The sequence below is a fragment of the Poeciliopsis prolifica genome, unplaced genomic scaffold (assembly GCF_027474105.1).
Source record: "Poeciliopsis prolifica strain line A6 unplaced genomic scaffold, Auburn_PproV2 SCAFFOLD066, whole genome shotgun sequence".
Lineage (NCBI taxonomy): Eukaryota > Metazoa > Chordata > Actinopteri > Cyprinodontiformes > Poeciliidae > Poeciliopsis > Poeciliopsis prolifica.
Genome location: NW_026562441.1, coordinates 1,518,617 through 1,540,459, shown reverse-complemented (window position 1 = coordinate 1,540,459; position 21,843 = coordinate 1,518,617). Strand labels below are relative to the sequence as shown.

General features: G+C 35.5%; 1 protein-coding gene and 3 long non-coding RNA genes across 6 annotated transcripts; 3 read left to right on the top strand and 1 right to left on the bottom strand.

The window, feature by feature from the left end:
- The first annotated feature begins 4,709 nt into the window (after positions 1-4,709).
- Positions 4,710-7,459, top strand: LOC129351390 (type-2 ice-structuring protein-like). The gene is made up of 9 exons (XM_055020259.1): positions 4,710-4,786; positions 4,903-4,991; positions 5,641-5,679; positions 5,952-5,996; positions 6,142-6,171; positions 6,262-6,365; positions 6,728-6,865; positions 6,948-7,032; positions 7,162-7,459. Exons 2-9 carry the CDS (start codon positions 4,931-4,933, stop codon positions 7,236-7,238), a joined length of 579 nt encoding a protein of 192 aa, XP_054876234.1. The 5' UTR covers positions 4,710-4,786; positions 4,903-4,930; the 3' UTR covers positions 7,239-7,459.
- A 2,990-nt stretch (positions 7,460-10,449) lies between these two features.
- LOC129351401 (uncharacterized) lies at positions 10,450-13,292 on the top strand. 3 transcript variants are annotated; one of them, XR_008604727.1, is made up of 9 exons: positions 10,450-10,581; positions 10,682-10,786; positions 11,433-11,471; positions 11,743-11,787; positions 11,934-11,963; positions 12,054-12,156; positions 12,519-12,656; positions 12,739-12,823; positions 12,953-13,292. It is a non-coding gene; the product is annotated as an uncharacterized LOC129351401 (long non-coding RNA). The 3 variants fall into 3 exon arrangements; XR_008604728.1 differs by having other exon boundaries at positions 10,455-10,581; positions 10,703-10,786; XR_008604729.1 differs by having other exon boundaries at positions 10,455-10,581; positions 10,698-10,786.
- Positions 13,293-15,873: 2,581 nt separating this feature from the next.
- LOC129351264 (uncharacterized) lies at positions 15,874-19,809 on the bottom strand. Its single transcript, XR_008604716.1, has 3 exons — positions 19,657-19,809; positions 19,217-19,548; positions 15,874-16,513 (listed from the first exon to the last, which is right to left on the bottom strand). It is a non-coding gene; the product is annotated as an uncharacterized LOC129351264 (long non-coding RNA).
- LOC129351265 (uncharacterized) lies at positions 19,198-20,998 on the top strand. The gene is made up of 4 exons (XR_008604717.1): positions 19,198-19,233; positions 19,355-19,536; positions 20,531-20,569; positions 20,710-20,998. It is a non-coding gene; the product is annotated as an uncharacterized LOC129351265 (long non-coding RNA).
- The last annotated feature ends 845 nt before the right edge of the window (positions 20,999-21,843 follow it).

The window sequence follows — 21,843 nt, the reverse complement described above, 5'->3', positions numbered from 1 at the left end:
TGTACATAAATTTCACCACTAGATGGCGACATTGAACGCTTAAATCTTATAACTTGTAGAATGTCAACTGACATAACATCACATTGACTTTAGTCCATGCAGTCGGTGAATATTTACTGCAGCAGTATGTGCTGGTATTTTGTTTCTTTTATTTCTTTGAAATATAGAGTAACTACTCTGTAGAAAACCTAAAAACATTAATTACATTTTCTTTTGAGAATAAAATGGTTGCAATTACAGATTGCCTGGTCGGCTGTCAGATATCTTTGCAGCTGCAGTTCTGGAAAATCTTTATTTATTTTGCACTTGTTTTGTGCCTGCGTCTCTGCATTTTATTGCCATGACCTTCACTTGACCTTAGTTATCTATCCTGGGTTAAAATTTCACAATAAGCTCTGTCTGCTGCCAGCTCTTGTGCATGGAGCCCGTTTGTGTGCAAACCTCATTTTGTGTCTCACGAAACTGTTTTTGACTGTTTGTAAACCTGCAGTTTCCTAAACCTGAACAATATAATTTGTTCTAAATGAATTGGATTAAATAGAAATTTTAAAACAGGTGCAACATAAGAGAGCCCCATTACTTAGGAACAAAAACATGTTTTGAAAAGAAATGGCATGAAAAGTGTCTCTGGATTCATGTATAATTGTGGAAAATAAAGTTGAAAAGTCTCATAAAATTTACTGATTTAAACAATATTTGCATTTTTGATTTATGATTATTTTCATTTATTCATATATTTTCAACCTGTCGGCAGCCATTCCAGTCACAGACGATGATGCTGGTCCAACAGGAGGTAAATGTTCTTCAGTTTTTGACTTATTATTTTATTCATTTCACATTGAACTAACACATATTCTCATTAACCAAATATGCAGAAAAGTGGTTTGTACTGTGGATCACAGAACTGAATATTGTGTTTGTCCTGTTTGCAGATCATGGCTCTGGATGCCTGGATGCCACCAAATGTGACGCTGAGCTCCCGTCTGTCTGTGCAATCCTCCTCTACTAGATGAACTTGCATGGTGTCCATACAAGTTAGCATGGACACCAGCCTCTCATTTCCTACATTTCCTAAAATGTTTCTGCTCTGTTGCTTTAATATAACAAAAACTGACCAAAGGCACAGACACCTGCTGCTTGTAATGCAGGAGAAAGCAACCTGTCCCTTCTGACAACTTTCCAAATAAAATCTTTAGCAATGATAAAAAAAAAGTGTGTGTGTGTGTGTGTATATTAAAGCAACACATTTTTCTCCCTTCCATTTTCTTAGAGTTTCTTTCATTGAATACAGTTACATAATCTGAACTGCTTAAATTTACATGTTTAAAAAAACATCTAACATGCCTTTAAATTAGATTTTATTCTTGCAGATGGTAACTTTAGTACGTGTCAGAGCGATTACTGTCGTCACATTTTGACATCTTCCTAAAGTTTGCCTTATTAAAACAACTCTATCTCTAATTAAACACCTCACTCCTATCTCTCTGTGAGGAGTGTCTGTGACCTTTGACCGCCCCTTTCTGTTTGTGCAGCGTTAGTCTCTCTGATGCCATCTGAGGTCACCACAGCTCCACGTTTCTCCGGACAGAGAAACCCAGTGGGGGGCCAAAGTTGGATTTGGATTTATGTGTCCTCAAAATTATTTAGGTTTTTGACTTTTCATGCTCAGCTGTGTAATCAAACTTTGAGCATTTTTATCAAAGAACTGTATCAATGTACACAAGAATCCAGAAACACAATATTCACATCGGAAATCTTTCTGTTAAATATGAGGACAATCCTGCTTTACGCCTCTCTGTATAAACAGTTTTCCTTGGACAAGAAAAGGTGACAATAGTGGGTTTTTTTCCTGTTGTCACATGCAACTGACAAAAATGTTATCAGTTCATAAGCTTGAAAAATATTGTATCAACAAACTGCAGGTTGTGAAAGAGAACAAACATAACTTCACACGCTGCACATTAAACCAATATTTAGTTTTCCTGAAATTCAAAGGTGGAGATGTTTTCAGAGCAAACAGACTGACAGCTCAGTTACACTGGACCTGATTCACCTTCTTTCTTTCTTTCTTGGGAACCTTTTTAACTTTTTACAAGTTTTTAGTAAGAAAAAACAAAAAGTGTAAATGTTCTGCAGATTGTTTTTCTGTAGATCATATATATGTCACCATTAAAATTCAACCGTTCAGCATGACCTCCAGTGAAATATGATAAACCTGAATGATAAGCAAACAGCTTTTATCCTCAGAGCTTCTTAGTTCATGACCTTGACCTGAAAACGTCTCTGCAGTCATAAACATTTACAGCCCACAGCAACATATTAAAGCACAACCTGCATATGCAGATATAAGATGAGGAAACTCATGAAAACCTTCATAGATGACATACTACACATTTATATTTCATCAATTTTCTTTTTTACATTGATCAATCTGATATTAATTTATTCTGAGGAATATTTTTTATAACATTACTTTATATCTGGATTTGCATGAATATTTAAACCGAATCTAAAGTCCAGCTTTATTCCAGAAACCATCAATGTGAGCTGTAGCTTATTATTTTATTCATTTCCTAACTTTTCCTTATTTTCTTTCATTGACCTAAACATAATAACTACAAGGATTTTATTCCATGCAACCGCAGAATAACCCTGTTCATGTTAACATTTGCAGGACTGGAGGAATGCAGACTGAGGCCACTGCCTAGAGGAACCAAAGCTAACGTTCTGTTTTCTCAGAGCTCACAGGAAACACAGCACAGCTGAGACAATGTGGTCCCACAACATGCCTGATATAAGATGAGAGTTTTTATGGCAATCTTAATTATTCTACATCAACACACGGCTGCAGTCAATTGCAACAACTGAATCAAAGTTGGTGATTCAATTACATCTCAGTCAAGATGTAACAAAGATGTTACATTTTAACATCTCTGTTACTTTTTGACAGAGATGTTAAGTTGCAACAAAGATGTTAAATCTTAACATATCTGTTAAAATGTTTCTTTCTTTCATTCTTTGTTTTGTTCTTTCTGTCTTTCATCCTTTCTCTCATTGTTTGTGGTCATATTCAGTGCATCTGTTTTCACCTCCTCTGACGAGGGGGCTGCGGATGGCGTGCGGCGGCCCGTGCATTACATTCAGCTGTCGAAAAAGTTTTTACCAACCTAACTGGACCTAACTGGTCCACTTACCTCTGACCTTAACTCTTTCACTGTTAAATTAGGAATTATCTCTTTTTTTCCCCAATTTGTGAAACGTAACACCACCTGATTTCAACATTTCTCAAGTGAAGACCTTCTTTAGTTTCCTGATTAAAGTCTCACATCCACAGACAGGAAATCCTCTCAGATTCTCTGTTTTTACATCAAACTTTGAGAAATATTATTAAAAAACATAATCTTTTACACTTATCTATCAGTTCCTGAAACTCATTATTGTGTCAGAAAAAGTATGGTTTACTGGCGCCACCATGTGGAAATTGGTGAGTATTAAAGTTTTGGGTCAGATCATAATTTTATTTAAATAAAGGAGGCAGCTGGAATTATTTTTGCTCATATTTGCATCATTTTTTTTTACAGTTTTCTCTCATTCCTTAGATTAAAAACAAATGTTCATATATTTGAAACAAACATTTTCACAGTCGTTTCAATAATTAATAAAAAAAAACATATTTTCTGATTGCTGAATTTTGACCTGACAGAACATGAATAAAAATCTAAATAAATGTATTAAAGATGTTTAAAAAATATAAGTGTCACAAGGCAAAACATTATCGTGAAATAAAAAAACAATGAACAAATCAATACTTTTACAATTACTCTGTTTTTATTTCATGGGTAAATTTATTTATTTGATGTATCATTTATTAATAGTTAATAACAGTATTTATTTACTCAATTTTGAATGAAATAGCTCTCAATAAAACAACCATTATAAAAATTTCTGAATGAAAAAACTGGATTATTGATCAGAGGATTTAGAAATATTGCCCCACATCGAGCAGCAAAGAAATCAGTCAGTCAAAGCAAAATAAGAGCATAAAATATATAAAAACAAAATAAAGAATAAAATACCAGAAGCTATTTTTCTGAGATGAAAAATATCTAAGAAATAAATATTTAATGTCATATTTATTTACATTAAATATTTAATTTAGGAACCATGACAAGAGAGTTCATCCTTATATTGTTTGAATTTGTTTTATTTAATTAGATTGATATCTTTAACGCATATTGGCCGTAATCTGACTAAACCTTTTTAGACATTAGACACGTCGAGTCCGGGTCCAACAGCGACACCTGGTGGTGCACGGGTTGAAGTGCAGACTAGTGACAGAGCAGAAGATCATTTGATAAATGAGCTCAGAGGTTGGAAGGCCTCTGTTCCATCACCCTAATCTTCATCTCCCTCCACAGATTCTCTACCAAGTTGCCACTCTGGCTCAATTTCAGACATATTACTCAAAATCCACCAAAACATGTTGATAAGATTAAATATTTGCTATGTGGGATTGAACTGTGCCCTTTTATTTGACATTTTTTGACCTCACAGTTTGTTTTATCTGACCTCTGACCTCATGTTGTGTGCTGAGTAAATATATGAATGCAACTTGATATTTATGAAGGGTGTTGTTTGTTCGGTGCTCTGATTCCTGGAAACAAGAAGTGTTTGTTGTTTGAGTCTGGGTGTCTGATCCTGTTCGCTTATTAAGGCCGGGAGGCGTCAGTCTGTTCAGAACAACACTGAAGCTGCAGGCTGAAACTCACCACATAGAGACGAGAAGGTAATTCTTCAACACAACTTTGATGATGATGATGGTTGTCTTGTCATTTTCACATGATGTTTGTGTTGCAATTCATTATGCATTAGTTTTCTGTCTGTAGAAAATAAATTTATCAGCGCAGGTTGCATCCCAGTCGTCTCCATCATGAAGATCCTGAGTTTGTCTTGGTTTGGATTCACCGTGTTGACTTTAGTCCAGGCAGTCGGTGAGTATTTACTGCAGCAGTATGTGCTGGTATTTTGTTTCTTTTATTTTTTTGAAATATAGAGTAACTACTCTGTAGAAAACCTAAAAACATTAATTACATTTTCTTTTGAGAATAAAATGGTTGCAATTACAGAGAGCCTGGTCGGCTGTCAGATATCTTTGCAGCTGCAGTTCTGGAAAATCTTTATTTATTTTGCACTTGTTTTGTGTCTGCGTCTCTGCATTTTATTGCCATGACCTTCACTTGACCTTAGTTATCTATCCTGGGTTAAAATTTCACAATAAGCTCTGTCTGCTGCCAGCTCTTGTGCATGGAGCCCGTTTGTGTGCAAACCTCATTTTGTGTCTCACAAAACTGTTTTTGACTGTTTGTAAACCTGCAGTTTCCTAAACCTGAACAATATAATTTGTTCTAAATGAACTGGATTAAATAGAAATTTTAAAACAGGTGCAACATAAGAGAGCCCCATTACTTAGGAACAAAAACATGTTTTGAAAAGAAATGGCATGAAAAGTGTCTCTGGATTCATGTATAATTGTGGAAAATAAAGTTGAAAAGTCTCATAAAATTTACTGATTTAAACAATATTTGCATTTTTGATTTATGATTATTTTCATTTATTCATATATTTTCAACCTGTCGGCAGCCATTCCAGTCACAGACGATGATGCTGGTCCAACAGGAGGTAAATGTTCTTCAGTTTTTTCTTTCATCAACTATTCTTTGTGTTTCCTGTCAATAAGGGAAACATGACGATGTTTCACAATAAGCTCTGTAGAATCGATACTGTGTGTGTAAACCTCACTTTTCATAAAGTTGTTTTGATTGCTTAAAGAATCAGGAGTGAATTAAATATAGCATTTGATAGACAATGTTATATTGTCTTTGAAATATAACATGAATGTAAAAGTAAAGTTATTTAATTGAAGACTCTTCTGAACGATGCTCTGTCTGCAGACGCTCCATTCGATGATTTCTATCCTCATCATCCACCAACCCAAGGTAAGTCTTTTTATTATTAGTTTTATTTACATTATTCTGTTTGCATCATGTCATTTTGACAAAGAAAGAAGATGAATATAATCATAAATACATTTATAAAACTTTAAATTGTAAATGTGAATATAAATAAAGTGTTTTTCTTTAGATTACGGTCATGACTGGATGGAAGGAACTGGTCAGTTTCCCCCCATTGTTAACGTATTCAGAATCATATTCTCTAACTTGTCAGCATTAATAAATCTAATATACCTGTAACTATTTAAAGATGGAGACTCTCACTGGGACTTCTCTTGCCCTGATGGATGGTCGATGCACAGCACGCAGTGCCTCCTCTTTGTTCCCCAGAATCTGACCTGGAATGAGGCAAAGGTAACCGAGAAAAGACATTTCACATCAAAATGGTAAAAAATATTATATTATTAATTGAATATTGGCTCCAATTAACTGTTCAAGCTTCTCTATTCATGCTGCTAAATTCATGTTCATAGTTTAGCACCTTTGTGTTTTTACAGTTCACAGTCCCAATGCAAAGCAACTTTTGATTATTTAGCATTTGGGTCATTTGGACTTGATAGAGCTTTAAAGGAATACGGGCCGTTTCCCGGGCTGAACATTTCTGTCCTGCCACTCACTGAAGACTCACCTGCTGATTCTATAGCAAGTTTAGACACAACAGTGATATTGTTCTCCATTTGGTTTTCAACTGTGTGTAATTTCTGTCTTGTCTTTAGAAAAACTGTGCATCCAAAGGTGACGGTTCACTTGCTGCTGTGTCTAGTGACATTCAAGCTGATGAGATTTACAATGAGATGGAAAGAGCTGGGCATCATGGCGGACAAGTGTGGGTTGGAGGCAGCAGAACATCCCAGGTAGATAAATCATCCTTACACAGTTCAAAACCAGGTTTTGTCTTCAATCTGAAGTTGAGTTGGTTTGATTTTTGTCCTGTAGGTCGATCCCTCTTTCCCTGCCTTTGCTAAGTTTTGCAATGAGCAAAGTTCACACCATGAGAACGACTGTCTGCAGATCTCTTTTGGTGGGAAATCAAACTTAAACTTTTTTCATTTCACTTTGAACTCATACATATTCTCATTAACAAAATATGCATATAAGTGGTTTGTACTGTGGATCACAGAACTGAATATTGTGTTTGTCCTGTTTGCAGATCATGGCTCTGGATGCCTGGATGCCACCAAATGTGACGCTGAGCTCCCGTCTGTCTGTGCAATCCTCCTCTACTAGATGAACTTGCATGGTGTCCATACAAGTTAGCATGGACACCAGCCTCTCATTTCCTACATTTCCTAAAATGTTTCTGCTCTGTTGCTTTAATATAACAAAAACTGACCAAAGGCACAGACACCTGCTGCTTGTAATGCAGGAGAAAGCAACCTGTCCCTTCTGACAACTTTCCAAATAAAATCTTTAGCAATGATAAAAAAAAGTGTGTGTGTGTGTGTGTGTGTGTGTGTGTATTAAAGCAACACATTTTTCTCCCTTCCATTTTCTTAGAGTTTCTGTTTCATTGAATACAGTTACATAATCTGTACTGCTTAAATTTACATGTTTAAAAAAACATCTAACATGCCTTTAAATTAGATTTTATTCTTGCAGATGGTAACTTTAGTACGTGTCAGAGCGATTACTGTCGTCACATTTTGACATCTTCCTAAAGTTTGCCTTATTAAAACAACTCTATCTCTAATTAAAGGTTGTGAAAGAGAACAAACATAACTTCACACGCTGCACATTAAACCAATATTTAGTTTTCCTGAAATTCAAAGGTGGAGATGTTTTCAGAGCAAACAGACTGACAGCTCAGTTACACTGGACCTGATTCACCTTCTTTCTTTCTTTCTTGGGAACCTTTTAACTTTTTACAAGTTTTTAGTAAGAAAAAACAAAAAGTGTAAATGTTCTGCAGATTGTTTTTCTGTAGATCATATATGGCACCATTAAAATTCAACCGTTCAGCATGACCTCCAGTGAAATATGATAAACCTGAATGATAAGCAAACAGCTTTTATCCTCAGAGCTTCTTAGTTCATGACCTTGACCTGAAAACGTCTCTGCAGTCATAAACATTTACAGCCCACAGCAACATATTAAAGCACAACCTGCATATGCAGATATAAGATGAGGAAACTCATGAAAACCTTCATAGATGACATACTACACATTTATATTTCATCAATTTTCTTTTTTACATTGATCAATCTGATATTAATTTATTCTGAGGAATATTTTTTATAACATTACTTTATATCTGGATTTGCATGAATATTTAAACCGAATCTAAAGACCAGCTTTATTCCAGAAACCATCAATGTGAGCTGTAGCTTATTATTTTATTCATTTCCTAACTTTTCCTTATTTTCTTTCATTGACCTAAACATAATAACTACAAGGATTTTTATTCCATGCAACCGCAGAATAACCCTGTTCATGTTAACATTTGCAGGACTGGAGGAATGCAGACTGAGGCCACTGCCTAGAGGAACCAAAGCTAACGTTCTGTTTTCTCAGAGCTCACAGGAAACACAGCACAGCTGAGACAATGTGGTCCCACAACATGCCTGATATAAGATGAGAGTTTTTATGGCAATCTTAATTATTCTACATCAACACACGGCTGCAGTCAATTGCAACAACTGAATCAAAGTTGGTGATTCAATTACATCTCAGTCAAGATGTAACAAATATGTTACATCTTAACATCTCTGTTACTTTTTGACAGAGATGTTAAGTTGCAACAAAGATGTTAAATCTTAACATATCTGTTAAAATGTTTCTTTCTTTCATTCTTTGTTTTGTTCTTTCTGTCTTTCATCCTTTCTCTCATTGTTTGTGGTCATATTCAGTGCATCTGTTTTCACCTCCTCTGACGAGGGGGCTGCGGACGAGGGGGCTGCGGATGGCGTGCGGCGGCCCGTGCATTACATTCAGCTGTCGAAAAAGTTTTTACCAACCTAACTGGACCTAACTGGTCCACTTACCTCTGACCTTAACTCTTTCACTGTTAAATTAGGAATTATCTCTTTTTTTTCCCAATTTGTGAAACGTAACACCACCTGATTTCAACATTTCTCAAGTGAAGACCTTCTTTAGTTTCCTGATTAAAGTCTCACATCCACAGACAGGAAATCCTCTCAGATTCTCTGTTTTTACATCAAACTTTGAGAAATATTATTAAAAAACATAATCTTTTACACTTATCTATCAGTTCCTGAAACTCATTATTGTGTCAGAAAAAGTATGGTTTACTGGCGCCACCATGTGGAAATTGGTGAGTATTAAAGTTTTGGGTCAGATCATAATTTTATTTAAATAAAGGAGGCAGCTGGAATTATTTTTGCTCATATTTGCATCATTTTTTTTACAGTTTTCTCTCATTCCTTAGATTAAAAACAAATGTTCATATATTTGAAACAAACATTTTCACAGTCGTTTCAATAATTAATAAAAAAAAACATATTTTCTGATTGCTGAATTTTGACCTGACAGAACATGAATAAAAATCTAAATAAAATGTATAAAAGATGTTTAAAAAATATAAGTGTCACAAGGCAAAATATTATCGTGAAATAAAAAAACAATGAACAAATCAATACTTTTACAATTACTCTGTTTTTATTTCATGGGTAAATTTATTTATTTGATGTATCATTATTAATAGTTAATAACAGTATTTATTTACTCAATTTTGAATGAAATAGCTCTCAATAAAACAACCATTATAAAAATTTCTGAATGAAAAAACTGGATTATTGATCAGAGGATTTAGAAATATTGCCCCACATCGAGCAGCAAAGAAATCAGTCAGTCAAAGCAAAATAAGAGCATAAAATATATAAAACAAAATAAAGAATAAAATACCAGAAGCTATTTTTCCGAGATGAAAAATATCTAAGAAATAAATATTTAATGTCATATTTATTTACATTAAATATTTAATTTAGGAACCATGACAAGAGAGTTCATCCTTATATTGTTTGAATTTGTTTTATTTAATTAGATTGATATATTTAACGCATATTGGCCGTAATCTGACTAAACATTTTTAGACATTAGACACGTCGAGTCCGGGTCCAACAGCGACACCTGGTGGTGCACGGGTTGAAGTGCAGACTAGTGACAGAGCAGAAGATCATTTGATAAATGAGCTCAGAGGTTGGAAGGCCTCTGTTCCATCACCCTAATCTTCATCTCCCTCCACAGATTCTCTACCAAGTTGCCACTCTGGCTCAATTTCAGACATATTACTCAAAATCCACCAAACATGTTGATAAGATTAAATATTTGCTATGTGGGATTGAACTGTGCCCTTTTATTTGACATTTTTTGACCTCACAGTTTGTTTTATCTGACCTCTGACCTCATGTTGTGTGCTGAGTAAATATATGAATGCAACTTGATATTTATGAAGGGTGTTGTTTGTTCGGTGCTCTGATTCCTGGAAACAAGAAGTGTTTGTTGTTTGAGTCTGGGTGTCTGATCCTGTTCGCTTATTAGGGCCGGGAGGCGTCAGTCTGTTCAGAACAACACTGAAGCTGCAGGCTGAAACTCACCACATAGAGACGAGAAGGTAATTCTTCAACACAACTTTGATGATGATGATGGTTGTCTTGTCATTTTCACATGATGTTTGTGTTGCAATTCATTATGCATTAGTTTTCTGTCTGTAGAAAATAAATTTATCAGCGCAGGTTGCATCCCAGTCGTCTCCATCATGAAGATCCTGAGTTTGTCTTGGTTTGGATTCACCGTGTTGACTTTAGTCCAGGCAGTCGGTGAGTATTTACTGCAGCAGTATGTGCTGGTATTTTGTTTCTTTTATTTTTTTGAAATATAGAGTAACTACTCTGTAGAAAACCTAAAAACATTAATTACATTTTCTTTTGAGAATAAAATGGTTGCAATTACAGAGAGCCTGGTCGGCTGTCAGATATCTTTGCAGCTGCAGTTCTGGAAAATCTTTATTATTTTGCACTTGTTTTGTGTCTGCGTCTCTGCATTTTATTGCCATGACCTTCACTTGACCTTAGTTATCTATCCTGGGTTAAAATTTCACAATAAGCTCTGTCTGCTGCCAGCTCTTGTGCATGGAGCCCGTTTGTGTGCAAACCTCATTTTGTGTCTCACAAAACTGTTTTTGACTGTTTGTAAACCTGCAGTTTCCTAAACCTGAACAATATAATTTGTTCTAAATGAACTGGATTAAATAGAAATTTTAAAACAGGTGCAACATAAGAGAGCCCCATTACTTAGGAACAAAAACATGTTTTGAAAAGAAATGGCATGAAAAGTGTCTCTGGATTCATGTATAATTGTGGAAAATAAAGTTGAAAAGTCTCATAAAATTTACTGATTTAAACAATATTTGCATTTTTGATTTATGATTTTTCATTTATTCATATATTTTCAACCTGTCGGCAGCCATTCCAGTCACAGACGATGATGCTGGTCCAACAGGAGGTAAATGTTCTTCAGTTTTTCTTTCATCAACTATTCTTTGTGTTTCCTGTCAATAAGGGAAACATGACGATGTTTCACAATAAGCTCTGTAGAATCGATACTGTGTGTGTAAACCTCACTTTTCATAAAGTTGTTTTGATTGCTTAAAGAATCAGGAGTGAATTAAATATAGCATTTGATAGACAATGTTATATTGTCTTTGAAATATAACATGAATGTAAAAGTAAAGTTATTTAATTGAAGACTCTTCTGAACGATGCTCTGTCTGCAGACGCTCCATTCGATGATTTCTATCCTCATCATCCACCAACCCAAGGTAAGTCTTTTTTATTATTAGTTTTATTTACATTATTCTGTTTGCATCATGTCATTTTGACAAAGAAAGAAGATGAATATAATCATAAATACATTTATAAAACTTTAAATTGTAAATGTGAATATAAATAAAGTGTTTTTCTTTAGATTACGGTCATGACTGGATGGAAGGAACTGGTCAGTTTCCCCCCATTGTTAACGTATTCAGAATCATATTCTCTAACTTGTCAGCATTAATAAATCTAATATACCTGTAACTATTTAAAGATGGAGACTCTCACTGGGACTTCTCTTGCCCTGATGGATGGTCGATGCACAGCACGCAGTGCCTCCTCTTTGTTCCCAGAATCTGACCTGGAATGAGGCAAAGGTAACCGAGAAAAGACATTTCACATCAAAATGGTAAAAAATATTATATTATTAATTGAATATTGGCTCCAATTAACTGTTCAAGCTTCTCTATTCATGCTGCTAAATTCATGTTCATAGTTTAGCACCTTTGTGTTTTTACAGTTCACAGTCCCAATGCAAAGCAACTTTTGATTATTTAGCATTTGGGTCATTTGGACTTGATAGAGCTTTAAAGGAATACGGGCCGTTTCCCGGGCTGAACATTTCTGTCCTGCCACTCACTGAAGACTCACCTGCTGATTCTATAGCAAGTTTAGACACAACAGTGATATTGTTCTCCATTTGGTTTTCAACTGTGTGTAATTTCTGTCTTGTCTTTAGAAAAACTGTGCATCCAAAGGTGACGGTTCACTTGCTGCTGTGTCTAGTGACATTCAAGCTGATGAGATTTACAATGAGATGGAAAGAGCTGGGCATCATGGCGGACAAGTGTGGGTTGGAGGCAGCAGAACATCCCAGGTAGATAAATCATCCTTACACAGTTCAAAACCAGGTTTTGTCTTCAATCTGAAGTTGAGTTGGTTTGATTTTTGTCCTGTAGGTCGATCCCTCTTTCCCTGCCTTTGCTAAGTTTTGCAATGAGCAAAGTTCACACCATGAGAACGACTGTCTGCAGATCTCTTTTGGTGGGAAATCAAACTTAAACTTTTTTCATTTCACTTTGAACTCATACATATTCTCATTAACAAAATATGCATATAAGTGGTTTGTACTGTGGATCACAGAACTGAATATTGTGTTTGTCCTGTTTGCAGATCATGGCTCTGGATGCCTGGATGCCACCAAATGTGACGCTGAGCTCCCGTCTGTCTGTGCAATCCTCCTCTACTAGATGAACTTGCATGGTGTCCATACAAGTTAGCATGGACACCAGCCTCTCATTTCCTACATTTCCTAAAATGTTTCTGCTCTGTTGCTTTAATATAACAAAAACTGACCAAAGGCACAGACACCTGCTGCTTGTAATGCAGGAGAAAGCAACCTGTCCCTTCTGACAACTTTCCAAATAAAATCTTTAGCAATGATAAAAAAAAGTGTGTGTGTGTGTGTGTGTGTGTGTGTGTGTGTATTAAAGCAACACATTTTTCTCCCTTCCATTTTCTTAGAGTTTCTGTTTCATTGAATACAGTTACATAATCTGTACTGCTTAAATTTACATGTTTAAAAAAACATCTAACATGCCTTTAAATTAGATTTTATTCTTGCAGATGGTAACTTTAGTACGTGTCAGAGCGATTACTGTCGTCACATTTTGACATCTTCCTAAAGTTTGCCTTATTAAAACAACTCTATCTCTAATTAAAGGTTGTGAAAGAGAACAAACATAACTTCACACGCTGCACATTAAACCAATATTTAGTTTTCCTGAAATTCAAAGGTGGAGATGTTTTCAGAGCAAACAGACTGACAGCTCAGTTACACTGGACCTGATTCACCTTCTTTCTTTCTTTCTTGGGAACCTTTTAACTTTTTACAAGTTTTTAGTAAGAAAAAACAAAAAGTGTAAATGTTCTGCAGATTGTTTTTCTGTAGATCATATATATGGCACCATTAAAATTCAACCGTTCAGCATGACCTCCAGTGAAATATGATAAACCTGAATGATAAGCAAACAGCTTTTATCCTCAGAGCTTCTTAGTTCATGACCTTGACCTGAAAACGTCTCTGCAGTCATAAACATTTACAGCCCACAGCAACATATTAAAGCACAACCTGCATATGCAGATATAAGATGAGGAAACTCATGAAAACCTTCATAGATGACATACTACACATTTATATTTCATCAATTTTTTTTTTACATTGATCAATCTGATATTAATTTATTCTGAGGAATATTTTTTATAACATTACTTTATATCTGGATTTGCATGAATATTTAAACCGAATCTAAAGACCAGCTTTATTCCAGAAACCATCAATGTGAGCTGTAGCTTATTATTTTATTCATTTCCTAACTTTTCCTTATTTTCTTTCATTGACCTAAACATAATAACTACAAGGATTTTTATTCCATGCAACCGCAGAATAACCCTGTTCATGTTAACATTTGCAGGACTGGAGGAATGCAGACTGAGGCCACTGCCTAGAGGAACCAAAGCTAACGTTCTGTTTTCTCAGAGCTCACAGGAAACACAGCACAGCTGAGACAATGTGGTCCCACAACATGCCTGATATAAGATGAGAGTTTTTATGGCAATCTTAATTATTCTACATCAACACACGGCTGCAGTCAATTGCAACAACTGAATCAAAGTTGGTGATTCAATTACATCTCAGTCAAGATGTAACAAATATGTTACATCTTAACATCTCTGTTACTTTTTGACAGAGATGTTAAGTTGCAACAAAGATGTTAAATCTTAACATATCTGTTAAAATGTTTCTTTCTTTCATTCTTTGTTTTGTTCTTTCTGTCTTTCATCCTTTCTCTCATTGTTTGTGGTCATATTCAGTGCATCTGTTTTCACCTCCTCTGACGAGGGGCTGCGGACGAGGGGGTTGCGGATGGCGTGCGGCGGCCCGTGCATTACATTCAGCTGTCGAAAAAGTTTTTACCAACCTAACTGGACCTAACTGGTCCACTTACCTCTGACCTTAACTCTTTCACTGTTAAATTAGGAATTATCTCTTTTTTTTCCCAATTTGTGAAACGTAACACCACCTGATTTCAACATTTCTCAAGTGAAGACCTTCTTTAGTTTCCTGATTAAAGTCTCACATCCACAGACAGGAAATCCTCTCAGATTCTCTGTTTTACATCAAACTTTGAGAAATATTATTAAAAAACATAATCTTTTACACTTATCTATCAGTTCCTGAAACTCATTATTGTGTCAGAAAAAGTATGGTTTACTGGCGCCACCATGTGGAAATTGGTGAGTATTAAAGTTTTGGGTCAGATCATAATTTTATTTAAATAAAGGAGGCAGCTGGAATTATTTTTGCTCATATTTGCATCATTTTTTTTACAGTTTTCTCTCATTCCTTAGATTAAAAACAAATGTTCATATATTTGAAACAAACATTTTCACAGTCGTTTCAATAATTAATAAAAAAAAACATATTTTCTGATCTGAATTTTGACCTGACAGAACATGAATAAAAATCTAAATAAAATGTATAAAAGATGTTTAAAAAATATAAGTGTCACAAGGCAAAATATTATCGTGAAATAAAAAAAACAATGAACAAATCAATACTTTTACAATTATTCTGTTTTTATTTCATGGGTAAATTTATTTATTTGATGTATCATTTATTAATAGTTAATAACAGTATTTATTTACTCAATTTTGAATGAAATAGCTCTCAATAAAACAACCATTATAAAAATTTCTGAATGAAAAAACTGGATTATTGATCAGAGGATTTAGAAATATTGCCCCACATCGAGCAGCAAAGAAATCAGTCAGTCAAAGCAAAATAAGAGCATAAAATATATAAAAACAAAATAAAGAATAAAATACCAGAAGCTATTTTTCTGAGATGAAAAATATCTAAGAAATAAATATTTAATGTCATATTTATTTACATTAAATATTTAATTTAGGAACCATGACAAGAGAGTTCATCCTTATATTGTTTGAATTTGTTTTTTATTTAATTAGATTGATATATTTAACGCATATTGGCCGTAATCTGACTAAACCTTTTTAGAATTAGACACGTCGCGTCCGGGTCCAACAGCGACACCTGGTGGTGCACGGGTTGAAGTGCAGACTAGTGACAGAGCAGAAGATCATTTGATAAATGAGCTCAGAGGTTGGAAGGCCTCTGTTCCATCACCCTAATCTTCATCTCCCTCCACAGATTCTCTACCAAGTTGCCACTCTGGCTCAATTTCAGACATATTACTCAAAATCCACCAAAACATGTTGATAAGATTAAATATTTGCTATGTGGGATTGAACTGTGCCCTTTTATTTGACATTTTTTGAGCTCACAGTTTGTTTTATCTGACCTCTGACCTCATGTTGTGTGCTGAGTAAATATATGAATGCAACTTGATATTTATGAAGGGTGTTGTTTGTTCGGTGCTCTGATTCCTGGAAACAAGAAGTGTTTGTTGTTTGAGTCTGGGTGTCTGATCCTGTTCGCTTATTAGGGCCGGGAGGCGTCAGTCTGTTCAGAACAACACTGAAGCTGCAGGCTGAAACTCTACGGAAGAGGATTAGGGCCACTGGAAAAATCCTCCATCAGAGCCCCTGTGCAGCTCTGGAATTGAGTACATCACCACAGGTCGGCCCGATACTGCACCCCCACTTGCCCGGATTTTGTGAGTTCCATGTGTTCACATCATCATCAAGGTCATCCTGCATAAAAACAAACCATAAATGTTTAAAACTAAAAATGTAACTGTAGCTTTTGCTAAAGATGAGGCATATATTAATCAGCATACATAGAAAGTGACCTCTAATCAAAACCAAGCAGCAAGAACAAAATTGCAATTCCAAAACATTTTATTCTGCACATAAAATGATTCCCCAACGTATGGTAAAACTTAGTAATTTATGGATAAAACTTATTTTTAAAACTACACCAAAGGAGTTTAGGAGAACACATTCCCAAGAAATTTAAACCATTTTTATTTTTAGTAAACATACCAGAAGATATGCTTTTAATACCTTTTTTGAAAAAAAAACATTACAGTGTACCAGTATACACTTTTACCTGAATAAGATTAAGAAAGCAGAATTGGATAAGGCTTTTATCCAAAAAATCTCCTGTGAAGTGACCATCATCCAGAAAGGTTTGAAATAAGTTCATCCAAAACTGTGCGCTCTGTTTACGGAGGGTGGACCACCATCCTTCAATGCGCTGGTTGGATGTACTTCTTCTGTAAAGGAAACTTTTGTCCCCTGCAAAACTGTCTGTGTGGTTTCGCCTCAGAAATATCTGCATTTGTTCAACACAAATGTTTTCTGTGCCTCTGTCGGCACGTATCCTCTCAGGACATCCTTTGACACATGAAACGGTTTTCAAAAAATAACTTGCAATCAGTTTTGGGTCATTGTTCGTGGTATAAGCCTCCATCCATAAAACATGTCGGCTAAAACCATCTATACAGCCACTGATAGCAATGCCATAAGGTTTTAGTTTATCGTAGCCATCCATATGCCAGAGCGCATTTGGTCCTCTGCAATTGTACTGACGTCTTCTCAACCGTCGTGCTCGTCTCAGTTCCACACCTTCTGGGTCAAACAATTTGATTAATTGTCTCACAGTGTCTTGTGACACCACAAATCCATGTTGAATCGCACGAAGATGTAGCCACTGATAACCTTGCATTTGTCCATTAGTCATTATTTGTTGTTGGACAAAGGCTAGCACTTCTTCAAGGTCGGACTAATTCTTTCTTCGAAACAGCCCAAGTCTTCTGCAAATTCTTTTTAGAGTACGATTACTTAATATAGTATGATGACTGTGCGCTAAAATTTGAAGGATTTCTTTGTTATTTAAAGAGAGTCTGAAGTAAAGCCTAATGATATCATCCAAATCTGACATTTTCGAGCTTCTTTCACTTTAAGAAGGGAACAGTCTTAAACAGAAGGCCTTTTTTCCTCTTGGACAGTTTGTTGATTTAGTAGAAGTTTAAAACAGCAAATCCATCGCCGTGATTTTTCAGCTTTGCTGCGGCATCACAGTCAATCTGCACAGAAAAAGATGAGAAAGGACAATTACTTAGTCTGCAAATCAACGTCAAAGTTACCTTTAAGATTGTATCCTTACTTTCCTGCTTAAAGCCATTTATTGTTTGGGGAGAATTACAATAATAGCAGCAGTAAATGTTCAGTCCTCTATTTTACTGAAAAAGAGGAAGGACTGGATTGATTAGCTGTGTTTATATGCTCATATAAACACAGATTCATAAATATACAGTCTACTTAAGATAAAAAGTATCAGGCATAAAAACACACAAGGAAATATTAACAACTTCTTTTTATTACAAAAGTTAAATATCACATTAACTTTGATTTAGTCAAATGAAGCCTATCGTTTCTGCACCCGAGCGATATATGTGCTGATAGTTTAGTTCAGGGATTGACATGCAATTTCAGTCCTGAGCTGACACATGACAAATGATTTAGTGAATCTCATAATGTCACTTTTTCCAACGTCGTAACACAAACATATAATATACATAAATAAAATAGCACAGATAGGCGCATTAGTTGATGTTGGTAAATATAATATATCGGTAGTTGTATGATATTTTCCTTTTAAATATATGCATATATAGACGTCTGTCACTTTGTACTATAGTTTCTGTCCTCTACTGAACTAAAAGTTGCAGTTTAACACAGCAGACATCTTATATAGGTGGCTGACATATACAGCTAACCTTAGTTTAATTGTAAAACATTTAAACAGAAGAACAATAAAATAAACATACCAAACACTTTATAGACAATTCCAGCAATTAACAGCTGTTATATCCTTTATTCATCCGTGTGATCTAACATTGTAAATCAGCTTATTCCTTTAACCGCGTAAGCTAACAAACATGCTAACAGCTAGCTATAACCGTTCGGCTTTAGACACTGAACTATCCCATTTGATTTCTCACCTTTTGTTCTTCCATTAGTGCAATGGACGCTTCTGGTACTCTTCTGGCACGTAAAAAGTCGCTTAAATCAGACATTTTCTCCAGAACATTGGCTGTCCGGCGTAACTCAACCTGCGTCTGTGTGGCTGCTGCTGGCGCCCATCAGTCCGAATTCTGACTTTTTTTTTGTTATTGTTTGTTTTTTCTGGCCCACAATTTTTTTTTTTTTTTTTTCTGGCCCACAATTTTTTATTTTTCTGTCACTGATTTTTTTTTTTTCTGGCCCACAATTTTTTTGTTTTTTTCTCTCACTGTTTTTTTTTTTCTGCGGCACAATTTTTTTTTTTTTTCTGGGCCACAGAAAAATTTTTTCTTCTTTTTTAACCTTTTCTGAACCACTGAAAAAAAAAAATTTCGGACATTTTTTTTTTTTTTCCAGTGGCCCTAATCCTCTTCCGTAGAAACTCACCACACAGAGACGAGAAGGTAATTCTTCAACACAACTTTGATGATGATAATGGTTGTCTTGTCATTTTCACATGATGTTTGTGTTGCAATTCATTATGCATTAGTTTTCTGTCTGTAGAAAATAAATTTATCAGCGCAGGTTGCATCCCAGTCGTCTCCATCATGAAGATTCTGAGTTTGTCTTGGTTTGGATTCACCGTGTTGACCGTCATGTCCTCAACCTCCAACGCCTTGCCGGAGTCGACACTCAGCTAAACTCCTCTCCAAAGGAATCACACAGACTGGAGCGCTTGCGTTGAGTCTTTAATGAAGCCGGTTGGAGTAGGTGTAAAACTATGAAATAAATATACAAACTTTGAATAATACACAGCAGCGGCCAATACAGCACTCACAAGTACACTCGGTCGCCACAACAAATATTAACATAAATCTTATACGTACCGACAGTGCTTTCTAGGACCAATTGTATAACAGTAGCCGTGTTACTGCGAAAACCCATGCGTTGCGTTGTTCTGACCTGTCTGCTTTCTAATGACATCATTAACGCTCGACTCTTAAAGTGATGTACATAAATTTCACCACTAGATGGCGACATTGAACGCTTAAATCTTATAACTTGTAGAATGTCAACTGACATAACATCACATTGACTTTAGTCCATGCAGTCGGTGAATATTTACTGCAGCAGTATGTGCTGGTATTTTGTTTCTTTATTTCTTTGAAATATAGAGTAACTACTCTGTAGAAAACCTAAAAACATTAATTACATTTTCTTTTGAGAATAAAATGGTTGCAATTACAGAGAGCCTGGTCGGCTATCAGATATCTTTGCAGCTGCAGTTCTGGAAAATCTTTATTTATTTTGCACTTGTTTTGTGCCTGCGTCTCTGCATTTTATTGCCATGACCTTCACTTGACCTTAGTTATCTATCCTGGGTTAAAATTTCACAATAAGCTCTGTCTGCTGCCAGCTCTTGTGCATGGAGCCCGTTTGTGTGCAAACCTCATTTTGTGTCTCACGAAACTGTTTTTGACTGTTTGTAAACCTGCAGTTTCCTAAACCTGAACAATATAATTTGTTCTAAATGAATTGGATTAAATAGAAATTTTAAAACAGGTGCAACATAAGAGAGCCCCATTACTTAGGAACAAAAACATGTTTTGAAAAGAAATGGCATGAAAAGTGTCTCTGGATTCATGTATAATTGTGGAAAATAAAGTTGAAAAGTCTCATAAAATTTACTGATTTAAACAATATTTGCATTTTTGATTTATGATTTTTTCATTTATTCATATATTTTCAACCTGTCGGCAGCCATTCCAGTCACGGACGATGATGCTGGTCCAACAGCAGGTAAATGTTCTTCAGTTTTTTGACTTATTATTTTATTCATTTCACATTGAACTAACACATATTCTCATTAACCAAATATGCAGAAAAGTGGTTTGTACTGTGGATCACAGAACTGAATATTGTGTTTGTCCTGTTTGCAGATCATGGCTCTGGATGCCACCAAATGTGACGCTGAGCTCCCGTCTGTCTGTGCAATCCTCCTCTACTAGATGAACTTGCATGGTGTCCATACAAGTTAGCATGGACACCAGCCTCTCATTTCCTACATTTCCTAAAATGTTTCTGCTCTGTTGCTTTAATATAACAAAAACTGACCAAAGGCACAGACACCTGCTGCTTGTAATGCAGGAGAAAGCAACCTGTCCCTTCTGACAACTTTCCAAATAAAATCTTTAGCAATGATAAAAAAAAGTGTGTGTGTGTGTGTATATTAAGCAACACATTTTTCTCCCTTCCATTTTCTTAGAGTTTCTGTTTCATTGAATACAGTTACATAATCTGTACTGCTTAAATTTACATGTTTAAAAAAACATCTAACATGCCTTTAAATTAGATTTATTCTTGCAGATGGTAACTTTAGTACGTGTCAGAGCGATTACTGTCGTCACATTTTGACATCTTCCTAAAGTTTGCCTTATTAAAACAACTCTATCTCTAATTAAACACCTCACTCCTATCTCTCTGTGAGGAGTGTCTGTGACCTTTGACCCGCCCCTTTCTGTTTGTGCAGCGTTAGTCTCTCTGATGCCATCTGAGGTCACCACAGCTCCACGTTTTCTCCCGACAGAGAAACCCAGTGGGGGGCCAAAGTTGGATTTGGATTTATGTGTCCTCAAAATTATTTTAGGTTTTTGACTTTTCATGCTCAGCTGTGTAATCAAACTTTGAGCATTTTTATCAAAGAACTGTATCAATGTACACAAGAATCCAGAAACACAATATTCACATCGGAAATCTTTCTGTTAAATATGAGGACAATCCTGCTTTACGCCTCTCTGTATAAACAGTTTTCCTTGGACAAGAAAAGGTGACAATAGTGGTTTTTTTCCTGTTGTCACATGCAACTGACAAAAATGTTATCAGTTCATAAGCTTGAAAAATATTGTATCAACAAACTGCAGGTTGTGAAAGAGAACAAACATAACTTCACACGCTGCACATTAAACCAATATTTAGTTTTCCTGAAATTCAAAGGTGGAGATGTTTTCAGAGCAAACAGACTGACAGCTCAGTTACACTGGACCTGATTCACCTTCTTTCTTTCTTTCTTGGGA

What these genes read in the sequence shown, in the direction of transcription:
- LOC129351390 (XM_055020259.1), top strand. Translation starts at nt 4,931, where the DNA reads ATGAAGATCCTGAGTTTGTCTTGGTTTGGATTCACCGTGTTGACTTTA. An exon ending in TGACCTGGAATGAGGCAAAG is followed by an intron (nt 6,366 to 6,727) that starts GTAACCGAGAAA and finishes TCTTGTCTTTAG; the next exon opens with AAAAACTGTGCATCCAAAGG. An exon ending in CTGTCTGCAGATCTCTTTTG is followed by an intron (nt 7,033 to 7,161) that starts GTGGGAAATCAA and finishes TCCTGTTTGCAG; the next exon opens with ATCATGGCTCTGGATGCCTG.